The following is a 15198-nucleotide window of genomic DNA, read 5'->3' as shown; positions in this document are numbered from 1 at the left end:
GCTGGTGTGCTGCCTGGGACCCCAGGACAGGCGCTGACACCTTGTGAGGGCAGCATGTAGCATCCAGCTGCCTGGGACTCTCCTCCAGCAGAAAGAGGCTGCAGCTTGTGTACCTGCCTCCCTTCCCCCTAGAACCTTTAATACGTTAGTCACAGCCACTTAAAGCATCTGCACGAGAGTTCCAGTGTGTGAGTCACCTCTGGGTCTGTGTCTGCTGCCTGCTTTGTCCCTTGACAGTGAGCATCTTTCCTCACTTTTTTGGTGTTTGTTAATTTTTGACTGAATGCTAAACTTTATGTTTACAATGGTGGTTAGTGAGGCAAATAGGACTTATGCCAGGAAATGGGGATGCCTATTCTGCTAGGCAACTGGGGCGTGTGTGTGGTTAATCACCAGGAATTGAGTTTTTGGTTCTGTTTTTGTTTTTGAGAGAGACAGAAAGGGCACAAGTGAGCGAGGGCAGAGACAGAAAGAGAGAATCCCAGGAGGGGCACAGGGAGAGAGAGTGAGGGAGAAAGAGAAAGAAGTGGGGCTTGAGCTCATCCAATGCAGAGCTTGAACTCATGAACTGTAAGATCATGAACTGAGCCAAAGTCAGATGCTTAATGATGCAGCTACTCAGGAGCCTGAGACTTTTTTTTTTTTTTTTTTTTTTTAAGTAGGCTCTGCACCTAACATGGGGCTTCAACTCTGACCTGAGATCAACAGTCCCCTGCTCCATTGAGCCAGCAGGTGCCCCTGGGTTTGGGCTTTGTTGTTGCTTTGTTGTTTGTGCCTTTACTCCCTCACTGGTTTACATCCCTCTGGTGTTGTTCTATGTCTCTGCAGGGTCATGGAGGTTTTTTCTTCAATGTTCCTACTCCACTCTTAGTGTCTGGCCTTCCTGTGTGCCTGCACAACCCAGCCAGGCTCTCTGTAGGCTCCTGCCTCTCCTCTGGCAGAGTTCTAGTGCTTGCTACTTTGCTCTTTTTGGTCTCATTGTGGGGGAGCAGGGAAGTTTTCTGTCCTCACAGTTGTCAACTTTGCTTTGTATCTCTGACAAGTTTTGTGCCAGAGAATTTTGTGACCCTCATGCAATAGTGGGAGACTTCTGCTGACCTTGGGGGAAAGTTCTGTTTTTCCCCATTGAGGATGATATTAGCTGTGGGTCTTTCATATATGGGCTTTATAAACTTGAGGTATGATCCTTCCATCCCTATATTCTTGAGGGTTTTTATCAAGAAAGTATTTTGTATTTTGGGGGTGTCTGGGTGGCTCAGTTGGTTGAGCATCCGACTTCGGCTCAGGTCATGATCTCGCATTCTGTGAATTTGAGCCCCGCGTCGGGATCCGTGATGACAGCTCAGAGCCTGGAGCCTGCTTCAGATTCTGTGTCTCCCTCTCTCTCTGCCCCTCCCCCACTCATGTTCTGTCTCTCTCTCAGAAATAAACATTAAAAAAATTTTAAAAAGAAAGGATGCTGTATTTTGTCAAATGCTTTCTCTGCATCTATTGAGAGAATCTTGTGCTTCTTATCCTTTCTTTTATTAATGTCATGTATCACCATGATTGATTTGTGGACATTGAACCACCTCTGCATCACAGGAATAAATCCCACTTGATTGTGATGAATAATTCTTTAAATGTATTATTGGATCTGGTTTGCTAGTATCTTGTTGAGAATTTTTGCATCCATGGTCATCAGGGAAATCGGTCTGTAGCTCTCCTTTTTAGTGGGGTCTTTGTTTTGGAATCAGGGTAATGAAGTGCTGGCCTCACAGAATGTTTGGAAATTTTCCTTCCATTTCTATTTTTTGGAACAGCTTCAAGAGAATCGGTGTTAACTCTTCTTTAAATGTTTGGTAGAATTCCCCTGGAAAGCCATCCAGCCTAGGACTCTTGTTTTTTGGGAGATTTTTGATTACTAATTCAATTTCTTTGCTGGTTATGGGTCTGTTCAAATTTTCTATTTCTTCCTGTTTTAGTTTTGGTAGTTGATATGTTTCCAGAAATTTGTCCATTTCTTACAGATTGCCTAATTTGTTGGCATATCATTGCTTATAATATTCTCTTATTAATGTTTGTATTTCTGCTGTGTTGGTTGTGATCTCCCCTCTTTCATTTGTGATTTTATTTATTTGAGTCCTTTCCTTTTTCTTTTTGATCAAAATGGTTAGGTGTTTATCAATTTTGTTAATTCTTTCAAAGAACCAGCTCCTGATTTCATTGATCTGTTCTTCTGTTTTTATGATTTCAATATCATTGAATTTTGCTCTAATCTTTATTATTTCCCTTTTTCTGCTGGTGTTGGGCTTTGTCTGCTCTTCTTTGTCTAGCTGTTTTAGGTGTAAGGTTAGGTTGTGTATCTGCGACCTTTCTTCCTTCTTTAGGAAGGCCTGGGTTGCTGTATACTTCCCTGTTATGACAGCCTTTTCTGTGTCCCAGAGGTTTGGGACTGTCGTGGTTTCATTTTCATTGGCTTCTATGTACTTTTTAATTTCCTTTTTAATTTCTTGGTTAATCCCTGAATTAAAACTTTGGTCATCATGATCTTTTTTATGTAATTTAATGTTTTCTATTTTGTCTCATAATAAGACACTGAAACCAATTTGCCTGTGGTTAGAATTTGTTTGGTACATATTTTCTATCTTCTTTATTTTCAGCTTTAAGAGTTCCGATTAAGAGTTCCCTTATTGGGTGCCTGGGTGGCTCAGTCGGCTGAGCATCCAACCCTTGACTTTGCCTCAGGCCATGATCTCATCGTTTGTGGGATCAAGCCCCGAGTTGGGCTCCACACTGACAGTGCAGAGCCTCCTTGAGATTTTCTCTCTCTCTCTCTTTCTCTGCCCCACGTGCACATGTTCTCTCTCTCAAAATAAATAAATAAACTTAAAAAAAAAAAGAGTTCACTTATTGTGATGAGCACTGAGTAATGTATATAATGGTCGAATTAGTATATTGCACACCTGGAACTAATATAACACTGTATGTAACTATATATGAATGGAAAAAAGTTAATCTGCACCAAATTCCTTAAGAAGAATCCCAGCGCAACTTAACACCATTTATGTTCTCCCAACTTATGCATTACTTTTAAAAGGCATTTTAAAAGATGTTTATTTATTTTAAGACAGAGAGCAAGCACATGAGTAGGAGAGCAGCAGGGAGAAAGGGAGAGAGAGATTCCCGATGTGGGGCTCGATCTCACGAACCGTGAAATCATGACCTGAGCCAAAACAGAGTGGGACGCTTAACTGACTGAGCCACACAGGTGCTCCCTTTAGTAGGCATTCTAATGGTAATGTTTTTTTCTTTGAAACACACACTACTTTATTACATTTAGTATTTAATCCAATGTTTTTTCAAATTTACACTCTCAGACTGTCCATCTGAAATTACTTTTGGTCTGCTAAAGTGCATTCTTTAGCATTTCCTTTAGTATGAGGCTGCTATTAACAAAACATAGCGCAAGGGCTACAACCTACGCAGACACACACACAGACACAGAGAGGTGAACAAAGCCTGCCTGTTTTCCTCCCTCACTGGCTCAATGCTGAAGTTCAAGACGTACATGCTTTTCCACCCGTGTGTGTGTGTGTGTGTGTGTGTGTGTGTGTGTGTGTGTGTCTGTGGGGTGTAGCCCTTTGGGAGGCCCAACTTTATGGAGGGAGGATTTTCTGTGAGACTACCCATCTTGAGGATTCTTATTTCTAATTATTAAGTTAAAATAAATTTTAAATTACAATTATCTAAGTACGAAGTGTAACATTTCTCATAAAAGGTGATCTTCCACACTTACAGGACAGCCTCTCATTGAGACGACTGAGGGACTGTAGGATCTTCTGTTCATCAGCTGACAGTGCACAGATGTTGAACGGCGGGGTCTTATTTGAAGTCAGATTTGGTTTCTGTAGCTGCTTGCTATTTATGACAGTGAGAATTTCATCCTCAGGCACTGAAGCTTTCACTAGGTTTTCAGCCATCAAAAACTCAGAAGTACTATCTGAAACTACAGAAACTTTACATTAATTACTCTTCGATCCTTTTTTCTCTTTGGGATTTTCTCTTACACCTACTTAACCGACATGTGCTTGTATGTATTCCCTTCACAAAAAGAAACCCTCTAAATCTTCTGTTACTTCGCATTTTATTTATCAAGATTATTCGTATCTAGCATGTTCCCATCCCTAATTAAAACATAGAAAGTCAAAGTGATGGAGAGGCAATAAACATTCCTGGCACATTATCTGAGCTAAAGGAAAAATGCAGCATGTTTAGATTGATTATTCCTGTGTTGTGTTTTTGTTATTCACTGGTAGTACAAAGAGATGATGAAGTAGATTGTCTTTTTTTTTTTTTTTTTTTTTTTTTGAGCGTGAGAAACAGAAACAGAGGGTACACACCTGGGAGGGGTAAGGGCAGAGAGACAGGGAGAGAGAATCCCAAGCAGGCTCCGAGCTGTCAGTGCAGAGACCGACATGGGGCTCAAACTCTGGAACTGTGAGATCATGACCTAAGCTGAAACCAAGAGACCTACACTTAACTCACTGAGCCACCCAGGCACTTCTAGATTGTCTTTATAATAACAATTAAGATAAAAAAGAGTAAAAGAAAAGGAAAGTAAGGAAAAGTTAGAAAGTGAGCTAATGAGCTGAACTGAACTGACAGCTTAGAAAAAAGACCCAATCAGACCGAAGAACTTAACTTATCAAAGCAGCATCAGAGTCTTGAGAGAAGGGAGAGATAACTCAAGAAATTAGTTTGTTGCTTTTACAAGAATCAATTTGCAGTTTTCTATTACATCATATGTTTAAACAAAATCAAAGGTAACTAAAGAATTTAATTTAATGAATCACACCATTAAAGCAATCTAGAGGAGAAAGAAATAAATGCTTCTGAATTTCTGTATGGGAAAGGTTCTTTGATCTTAAAAGTAATGGAAAAATCACTAAGAAAAGACTAAAACATGTTTATTTAAAGGCCAGTCTTCCCTAATAGACTTTAAATTTTTGAAGGGCAAGACTTTTATATATTTTGTTCATTACAGTGTATCCAATCTTTACTTGTATGCAGGAAATTAGCCATCATCTGTTGAATAAAAAATGCAAAGGAAGACTTCTATATGTAAACATATAAGTGGAATAAAAAGCAAATAATAAAGTAGTAAAAACATTTGCAACTAATATGAAGAAAAGAACTCCTGACATTTAAGGAATTTGCAGGAATCACTAAGGAAATACCCGAGCTCCGGTACCACAGGAAATAAGAGTATGAAGGACCAAATCACTACAAGTTAACACACATACAAAACAATGAAGCATGTTATTAATAAAAGGAATACAAATCAACAATAAAACACAATTTCTTTGCCTATCATGTAAGCAAATCATAGAAATAATTGCACCTCAAGTTGGTTCACATCCCAGAAAAGTTTTAAATGATGTTTTTCAGGAAAGTATTTTAGGGATATATATGTACAGCTATAACAATGCTTATTCCCTCTGATCCAGTATTCATGTAATACAGAGTTTCACTCAGCAAGTATTTATTGGATGTCAATGACATGGAAAATAGTGTAATTTTAATTCTGGGAATCTCCATCTCATGGAAATGGTTGAAAAGTGAGGAAAAAGCTTCATGTAGAAAGATGTCCAATACATCATCGTCATCAACATCATTATTATTATTAATTACTATTATTATTCTTTCTTTTTTTTTTTTAAAGAAAGGCAACTGCCACTTGCAGCGCCTCATGTGGATGTGTCTGGAGTCTTGGAAGCTAGACTACCCTACGTTTTCCTACAAATGGACCTTGAGAGCTAGTTTGGAGGTTCTAGCAGGGGAGCGCAGCTAATCGTATACCCTTGATGGAAGCACGGTCCTCCTCTATAGGGGAATGTCGTCCTCTTCGACCCAGCGCTCAGCTTTGGAAGGGACGCACATGGACTGGTGAGGGAGGAAGGGGACACCCGCCTAGCCAGCCAGATCAGCCAAATCAACCCTGGTGATCAATGGGGTGACAGATGTCGCAGCCAGATCGTCCTCACATCCATCCAGTACATTATTATTTAGAATAAAAAACCTGGCAACAGCCTGAATGTGCAGGGCAAGAGCGGCTTAGCCCCCACATGGTGGTTCACCGCTCAGGTATGTGTGCACTTAGGAAAATACACGTAACAAAATACGAAATCATGGGGAACAAAGCTCAGAGAGAAATTTTAAACCGAAACATACCTTCTTCAACATCAGAAGTACCCCTTGTTGTTTGTTTTGGCTCCCTTGAACTTAGCTGGACACTTTGTCCAAAATTCTATAAAAATATAACATGAAATCAGAACATAATTCCATATTAAAAATTCATTATTATACATTAAACAAACCCATATTCACTCTATATGTTTTTGGTTATCACTGCTCATGTAACCTGTAGGGTTTTTTTTTTTTTATTAGAAATCAAGAATTACTGGAATAAGTCCTTTCTAGGGTACCTGAATATTAAAAAATATGTATTTTATGTCAACTTTGAAAAAATTTCAGGTTGCTGTGTTGTCGTGGATGCTTGGAAGAGGGAAGTAAGGTGCTGCCTAAAGGAACAGCAAACATTTCCCTTGAGGCTTCTAACCTCCGTTTGTCGTTGCAAGGGCGGGGCGGCCGCAGGTGACTGATGTCTGGGACAGGTGTCCGGCTCGGAATGGCCATGCCGGAGCTCACACAGCACTGGCCGCTGGTGCACCGCTCGGCTCTCCGGCCCGGAAGGACCCCAAAATGCCCCGCAGTGGGCAGGGACTGCCTCTCACACAGGACAGGGCCTGGCTGCCACTCCCCACCCCGGGCCTGTGCTCGGCCCGATCCAAACAGCCGCTGGCGCAGGTTTGCGCAAGAGCCCTCCTTTCATGGCCTGGGCGGCCTCGCCTGGCCTCCACCGCAGATGGGAGGCTCACTGGACTGACCCAGTCCAGGCACCAAGTGGCATCTCTGCCTTTTCTAGCTTTCACTGGTCTCTTTCAGGTGCTTTCCATGTGGAAGTGGTGGGCTGGGCAGATCCAGTTGGATAAAGCACGTTTCCCAGTACATGGTGACTGGTTGTGGGGGCGTGGTGGGCACTGCTGGATGACTGAACCCCTGTGTAGTAGGATCCTTAGTTAGAAAGCAAAACAAAAAAACAAAAATCAAAACAAAACAAAAGGGATGAGAAAGTTAAACTTCAAAACTTGATTTTGATTCACCTATTCTAACGCTAAGACTCTGGAAGATGTTTAAACAGCCGTGTGAATGGAAGATGTGTGTAAAGATGGGAGTGAGGCTTCTGGAAACAAAAGCAAAAACAGACTCTAAAAACAGTAAGACCGAGTGCAGAGGGAGAACACATGGGACAGAATAAGACCCAGAAAAATAAAAAGAATTTGGAGAGGGCACTAATCACAAGCACTTAAAACTTTGTTTTTTGGTTAGAACAAGTACCTATTGCTTTAGAATTTAAAATATATTAATAAAAATAAAGAAAAAAATTGTTCACTTGACAGATTTTGAGATGTTTGATGTGAACAATGTGGAGGTTAAAAAGGAAGGACTTAGGAGGCATTATTGTATTTGTAATCAGTAAGTTATGTCTGTGAGTGAGCACTATGTTATGAAGCAGTAAGAGTATGTCGGTAGCGGGGCAGCTTTATTCACACGATACATACAACTACATGACTTTTGTCTTGCCATTAAGAATATCTCGTGGTTTTCTTCATATTAAAAATCTTATCCATATAAAAAATTAATAGTTCTTATGATATACAAACAATAGAATCCTCAACTCATAACTCGGATATAAATTCTTCATAAGGCAATCTATTCCAGTTCTATTAAAAAATCAAAAGAAGTGGTATTTAAAGTAGAAATTCCAAGTGAAATGCGATTTACTCACCCATCTAGATGTTTTAATATTTTAAATTCAATCCTTGGATCAGTAAGACCTCTAGACCTCTGTTTACTTTGCTCTCACAGAATCACCTCCACTAATTTTAAAATTACTGTTATTAACCTTTTGACTTTTACTGAAGATCTCTATCTCAAACAGCCATATGAAACTCCTTATTCATTCATTGTTGACTGTTTATAGGAATAGATCTGTTATGAACTCAACATGCCCTACAGAAAAGCCTCAGTGGGAAGTGTCTTTTAATGTACTGAACCCCCAACAGCATCATTATCAATAATTCCTGAGAACTGTACACCTCCCTCATCCTGTTTTCCTTTTGCCATGTCTTCCAGGAAGCTCAGATCCAAAGAGGATATTTAAACACACGAAACTAGATTAGTCTTCATGATTAACATACATACTTCCTCTATCCAGGGCTCTAACTTACTTTTCTTTTTTAACGTATATTTAAAAACTTTGTTGTAAATAAACATGTTGGTAATCCAGAGGTGACTATAAATAACAAAATAAAAGAGTAATGGTGATTTGTTGGGGCACCTGGGTGGCTCAGTCGGTTGAGTGTCTGACTTCAGCTCAGGTCATGAGCTCGCTGTCCGTGAGTTCGAGCCCCGCGTTGGGCTCTGTGCTGACAGCTCAAAGCCTGGAGCCTGTTTCAGATTCTGTGTCTCCCTCTCTCTCTGCCCCTCCCCCACTCATGCTCTGTCTCTCTCTCTCTCTCTCTCTCTCTCTGTCAATAATAAACAAACACTAAAAAAAAAGAGAAACAATTAAAAAAAAAGAATGGTGATTTGTTAAAGTTGGTTTAAAAGCTTCATTAGGAATTGATCATATAGGCAAATTAGAGTATAGCAAATAAGTCTAGTACAGTAAGTTCCTAGAATAGATTCCCAGGCTGTCTCATAATGCCTTTGGCTATACTTATATTTATGTAGTGGTCCACAGTTTATAGCAAAAGCACAGTCCTTTGAGAACATTGTTTTCCAAGCAATTTTTCACCACAGAATTGAGATTTTTACTAATTCTGTACTCACATTCATTTGCTCATTGTACTTCTGTCCCACAGATCCAGAATTTTGTCTTTTCTGTTCTAAAAGACGCCTCTGCTTATTTTCAGCAATTCGTTTTCTTCTTAAAACAGTAGAATCTTAAAACAAATGCCAGCAAAATGTCAAAATTTACAAGGACATAGTATATATGCACAAATGTCTGAGTTACCTTCAAACATCACAGAAAACCTCAAGTTTCATACATGCAGTCAGAAACCTCTTACTGAGCGGCACCTGGGTGGCTCAGTTGGTGGAGTGTCTTACTTCGGCCCAGATCACGATCCTGGGCTTTGTGGGTTCAAGTCCCGCGTCGGGCTCTGCTGACAGCTCAGAGCCTGGAGCCTGCTTCAGATTCTGTGTCTCCCTCTCTCTATGCCCCTCTCCTGCTCTGCCTATCTCCGAAAAATAAACATTAAAAAAATATTTAAAAAAACAAAACTCTTATTGAGCTTGCTATATGTACCATGCACGACACAATTACAATGATGAATTAAACAAAATCTCTGCTTCTGAGTTTATGGCTTAGACCAGTGACCTCTGAGGTGTGGTGCTAGAATGCCAGGGGGATATGCAAAACAGATCACTGCTGTGTAGGAAGAACCTACTAGAATTTCTATTTATTTATTTAAAATGCTTACTTATTTTAAATAAATGTTTATTTTTTTAAATGTTATTTATTTTTAGTTTATTTATTTTAAATGTTTATCTTGAAAATATTTATTTAAAATGTTTAATTAATTAATTAATTATGCTTATTTATTTTAAGAGACAGAGTGTGAGCAGGGCAGGGGCAGAGAGAGAGGGAGACACAGGATCTGAAGCAGGCTCCAGGCTCTGGGCTGTCAGCACAGAGCCCAGCATAGGCATTGAACCCATGAGCTGTGAAATCCTGACCTGAGCCAAAGTCGGATGCTTAACTGAGGCTCTCACGTGCCCCTTAAGTTCCAATTTAAATTTATAATCTAAAAATTAGAAGTTCAACTTTACTACGGTAACATACAGTTGACACTGGTGCCCTTGTCAGTTTGCACGGTTTGTAGACGGTCATATACTGCATATAGTAAAACAAAGCTCTCCTGGAAGGACAGTACAGGTTCTCCAAGTGACAGGTTGGCACTGGTATCATTAATTAGTGCTCCCTCACTTCCTGTAGTGTAACTAAACTGTAATGTGTGCCCTGGTAGGTGGATTTGTTGCTATCTCACAGCGTCCGAATGACTCCTCACAAAATGGGAAAGAGTCTAAAAAAGACTTTTGTAGGCTTCCATCATATGTGAGGCAGGCAAACCAAGAAACAGACTAATATTAATTGAGTATTTATAATTGCCCAGGCATTGTTCTAAGGGCCGTAGGCACTATTATCATCACTATTTTTACAGAAAAATTAGGCACAGGAAAGGAAAAGTAGCTTTCCTAAGGTCACAAAGTTAGTAAAGTGCAAAGCTGGAATTTACCTCCAAGCAGTCTCTAAAATCTAAATTCTAGCTCTTACCTTCTACGCTAGCAACTTTCATTCTGACTTGACTGTGTCTCACAGAAAGATACTTTGCATTGTGATCCAGGATGTTCTACGAAACATACTTACCTTTATAATATATGATGCCCTCTGGTAGTTTCTATCCTAGAACATTCTGATTTTAAAATTATATTTCATTAAAAAAATTCTGATCACAACTCAATGAGTTCATAATCCACTAATAAGTCACGTCCTATAGTTTAAAAATTTCTGTTATTATTTTTATTCCCACCCACATGGCTAAGCTAAATGCTAATATGCTAAGCTAGGTATGCTAAATGGTATAGTTTTTAGTGAGATCATCTGGGCATCAATACGAGTTTCTACACTGTTTTCTATGCTTGGAAGTGTCTTTCACTAAATCTTGAAAAGTCCCTATCTTTTTTAGGAGTTTTAAAAATGTTTTAAATGAGGGGTGCCTGCGTAGCTCAGTGTGTTAAGCATCCAAATCTTGATATGGGTTCAGGTCATGATCTTACAGTCGTGGGACTGAGTCCCACATCAGGCTCCACACTGAGCGTGGAGCCTACTTGGGATTCTCTCTCTTTTCCTCTCCCCTCTCCCTTGCCTGCACTCACTCTCTCTCAAATAAAAATGAAAATAAAATAAGATAAAATGAAAATACTTGGAATGAAAATTTCCTTGGCCACATGACTGCAGTGTTAAGAATTCTTCTCTTCCTTCAAGCCTGTTTGTAAATCTTTTGGAGTCAAGATCTGCCCACACTTTTGTACTTTGTTGATTTGTAGCATTATTATTTGTTTTTGAGCTTTATTATTCTTTGTGTAGGTGTTCAATTTTATTGATTGTAAATTATTGATCCCAGGGACAGATGAGAACCTTGGGATATTTGCAAAAAAATATAGTTTGCACTGGCATCTCTGGCCAAATTTCTAGTCTCATATGAAAATTCTAGATGATAGTTTTACCACCAAAACTCAAAGCTACTAAGCTTTAATTATTACATATTTAATATGTATAGTATTCTTACATATAAACACAAGGAAAAATTCTGCAGATATCCAAAGAATGACAGCTTTGGAAGAGATCTTAGAAATTAACAGGTCAACCGTTCACTCAGATCTCACTCACAGGTAGACGAAGCTCGAATGGCTTAGTGAAGGGGAGCCCCCACCTCTTGCGTTGTTGGTGGTTTTAGCTCAAACTTGTCCTTACACCGAACTGAAAGTATCCTTGCAATTTTCACCCTTTATTCAGTTAGGTTTTCTCTTTCTTTCCTGTAATAACGCCTTCAAATATTTGTACACAGCTACAATGTCTTTTAAACTTGTGTTCTTTTATTGGTCTTCAGACCCACCCCCTACTTCCGGAGGGTCACCCCGGTTTGTTTATATAGCCACCGAAATATACAGACAATATATGAAATAGAGCGCAGTAGTACTTCCAAAGATCTGTTTATTATTGCCTAAAATTATATTACATTTTTAACAGCTAGAGCAAACTCTTTTTGGGTGGGGACTTTTTTTCTTTTTAAAAAAACAATGTCAAGACAGAGATCTTTTTCTTGGAACTGTAAAAAAAAAACCTAATTAACTACATACAGGGAAGCTGCAAAGGAAAAGACCACATTTAACTGAAATTATATTCATCAAGAAAAAGGAAAGGACATGTCACAAGCTGGCAGAAAATAGATATCATGCATAAAATGACACAGAATCCTGGAGTATATGCAGAACTCTATCACTAAGGAAAAACCCAAGGAGCAGATATCTCTCAGAAGGGGAAAGGCAGACGGTACACAAACATAGGACAGCGCTCCCTTCATTCGTAACAAGGGCAATGCAAGTTTTTCTAAGTAGACATTATTTCTCACCCACAAGACTGAAAACAGTAACATGTCTGACTGTCAGTTTTGATGAGCATATATGGCTCCAGAAGATAATCTGGCACCTAGTTAAGTTAAAAATACACAACCCTATGACCCAGCAACGTGTGTACCAGCAGGCATACCAAACTATTCCCAGAAGCATTATTGATTCAAGTAAGAAACTGGAAGCAACCCCAAAGCCCAATGACAGAAGAATGAAAAACCTTTGTACATTCATACAATGAAATGTAATACAGTAATGAACATGAATGAAGTACACCTAAACTAATAATAATGGATCTAAAAAATAAAACTGAAAATAGCAAATCACAGAATCAGATGAAATGGCTTCATTTACATAAATTACAGAACTAGGCAAAAAATATGTTGAGATAAATTTACAAGCGGTAAAATGATAAAGAAAAGCATGGAACAGGGGCACCTGGGTGGCTCAGTCAGCTAAGCATCCGGTCATCATCAGGTCATCAGTTCATGATCTCACCATTCGTGAGTTCGAACACCGCATTGGGCTCTGTTGCTGACAGATCAGAGCCTGGAACCCACTTCAGATTCTGTGCCTCCCTCTCTCTCTGCCCCTTCCCCCCTCACACTCTGTCTCTCTGTCTCTCTCAAAAATAAACAAACATTAAAAAAAAAAAGCATGGAACAAATTAACACCATCCTATATAGTGGTCTAGTCTGTAATAGATGAAGGAGATACAGCTGGGGAGGGGCTTATGAGATCTCAACAATACCAGTAAGTTTCTTTTTCTTTCTTTTTTAATGTTTATTCATTTCTGAGAGGGAGACAGAGAGCATGAGTGGGTGAGGGGCAGAGAAAGAGAGAGAAAGACACAGAACTTGAAGCAGGCTCCAGGCTCTGAGCTGTCAGCACAGAGCCTGATGTGGGTATTGAACCCACGAACTGTGAGATCATGACCTGAGCCGAAGTCAGACGCTCAACCAACTGAGTCACCCAGGAGCCCCAGTAAGTTTCTGTTTCTAAAACTGAGTAGTGGGTACAGAGTTCTTTTTTTATTATTAGTCTTTACTTTGTACTGTATATTTCTTTTTTTTTATACATTTCTCTTCTAAGATATATTTCACAATAAGAAAAACTATAAAAATTGCCACGACTTTACAGTTATATTTGCCAAACTGAACTTTATTACTCTGATTTACCACTTCAGTTAGAAAAGATGATTTGATTAAATATATGATATGAAAAAGTCCAAGTGAAGTTGAAGTATATTTGTATTAGCAAAAGAAATAGATTACAATGTCAATGGGAAAAGGAAACTGTTGTTAGATTCTTTACTTTTGTTATAAATGTTATAATGACCATAAAAAATTTTATTATCAATGATAAGTAATAACAATCTGAAGACCATTCCAATCAAGTCAATCACCCTAATTCAGTGGTTATTCTTAGCCTCACTCATGCTGAGATAACCAGAAATGTTTCCTGCTGTGATTAAATATAAAGTAGATAATATCACCTGCGATGTAAACTAGCTAAAAATATTTAACTTGAATATACCAAGGCTTAAGTTGTAAATTCCAGTTCCAGGAAATGAAGGAGATAGAGGAACAGATAAATGACACTAAAGAAAGTAATTAAGGATTGTTTTTCTATGTATTGGGTCTTAAGTGTTTTCCCTTAAAATTTTTTGATGTTCCCTGTTAAGGTCCTATACTTCTTTTATGACATTTATTTTTAAAACTTTCTATCCTTTATTAGTGCTATAAAATATACCTTGCTTAAATTTTCTGTTTGTTGTTGAAGTAAGAAATAAAAATAAGATGTAGATTCCTGGAAAAAAAAGAAAAAAAGAAAAGATGATTTAAATCTTAACTCCATTCTCTGTTTCATTAATAACTTTCTTATGCCTTCTACAAATTGTATATAGATCAATGTACTTTTAAAAAATGTACAGGGGTGCCTGGGTTGCTCAGTTAGTTGGGCCTCCGACTTTGGCTCAGGTCACAATCTCACGGTTCGGTTCGTGGGTTTGAGCCCCGCGTCAGGCTCTGTGCTGACAGCTCGTAGACTGGAGCCTAATTCAGTTTCTGTGTCTCCCTCTCTCTCTGCCCCTCCCCAGCTTGTACTCTCTCTCTCTCCTCCCTCTCTCTCTCTCTCTCAAAAATAAACAAACATTAAAAAAATTTTTTTTAATGTACATCACTGAAAAATCTGTGGATATTCAATTCTAAAAAGTTAGGTAAGTTAACTTCTATTTTCTGAGACTTCTGGGGAAGGTGGCAGAGCAGGATGATGACCCTAAGCTCACCTTGCTAGTCCCCTGGATACAACTAGAGAACACCCACATCAGCATCAATAACCCGGAAAATGACCTTAAGGCTGGCAGAATGGTCTCCACAGTTGAATGTTGAGAATCGGCCACAAGGAAGAGGGCAGGAGAGGCAGAGGTGCCGTCAGGAGCTAAATGGAACCCTGAGGGGCCCCTGGGAGGGAGAGACTCATGGGAGAGAAACAGAGACGCATTGGGACCCTGCATGGGCAAGATGACTCCCTATACTGTTTGACTTTGAAAACCAGAGGGGGCCGAATTTTGTGAGTTCTTACAATCAGTGGGCTCAGAGAGTTGGGAAGGTGGGAGGAAACGGAGTCTGCACCCTTAAAGAGACAGCATAGGTAGCAATTTGAAAAACACCTCGGGCACACAGGATGGAGATGTGTTTAGTCATCTCAGGGCAAGTGCTGAGGGGCAGGGATCACTCCCAGTATCCCTCCAGGGGGGAGGGAGTGATTCCCTCCAGGAGTCCCCTGCTTCCCCCTCCCCCTGCCCCCAGCAAAACACATGGCCACCTGAGGGGACCAGCACAGGGCCTACACTCACTACCTGACTTGCTCACAGCTCCGCCAGCCAGGCCTTGATTC

The 15198-nt window shown here is 39.5% G+C and overlaps 1 protein-coding gene across 9 annotated transcripts in view; it reads right to left on the bottom strand.

The window, feature by feature from the left end:
* Positions 1–15198, bottom strand: part of CEP126 (centrosomal protein 126) — a 105068-nt gene that overhangs the window by 17510 nt on the left and 72360 nt on the right. For 7 of the 9 annotated variants that reach the window (XM_040460806.1, XM_040460808.1, XM_040460807.1 and 4 more), the window contains 3 exons: positions 8938–9050; positions 6214–6289; positions 3779–3988 (listed from right to left, as the gene is read on the bottom strand). In XM_040460806.1, the coding sequence (XP_040316740.1) occupies positions 3779–3988; positions 6214–6289; positions 8938–9050 (399 nt within the window). Of the gene's footprint in view, positions 1–3778; positions 3989–6213; positions 6290–6368; positions 7117–8937; positions 9051–15198 lie in introns of those variants that run through there. The other 2 variants (XM_040460810.1, XM_040460811.1) reach the window with 2 other exon arrangements.

Source organism: Herpailurus yagouaroundi, unplaced genomic scaffold (genome assembly GCF_014898765.1).
Source record: "Herpailurus yagouaroundi ecotype Mexico unplaced genomic scaffold, PumYag 251, whole genome shotgun sequence".
Taxonomy (NCBI): domain Eukaryota; kingdom Metazoa; phylum Chordata; class Mammalia; order Carnivora; family Felidae; genus Herpailurus; species Herpailurus yagouaroundi.
The sequence above is the reverse complement of the archived record's forward strand: the minus strand, read 5'-3'. Positions and strand labels throughout refer to the sequence as shown.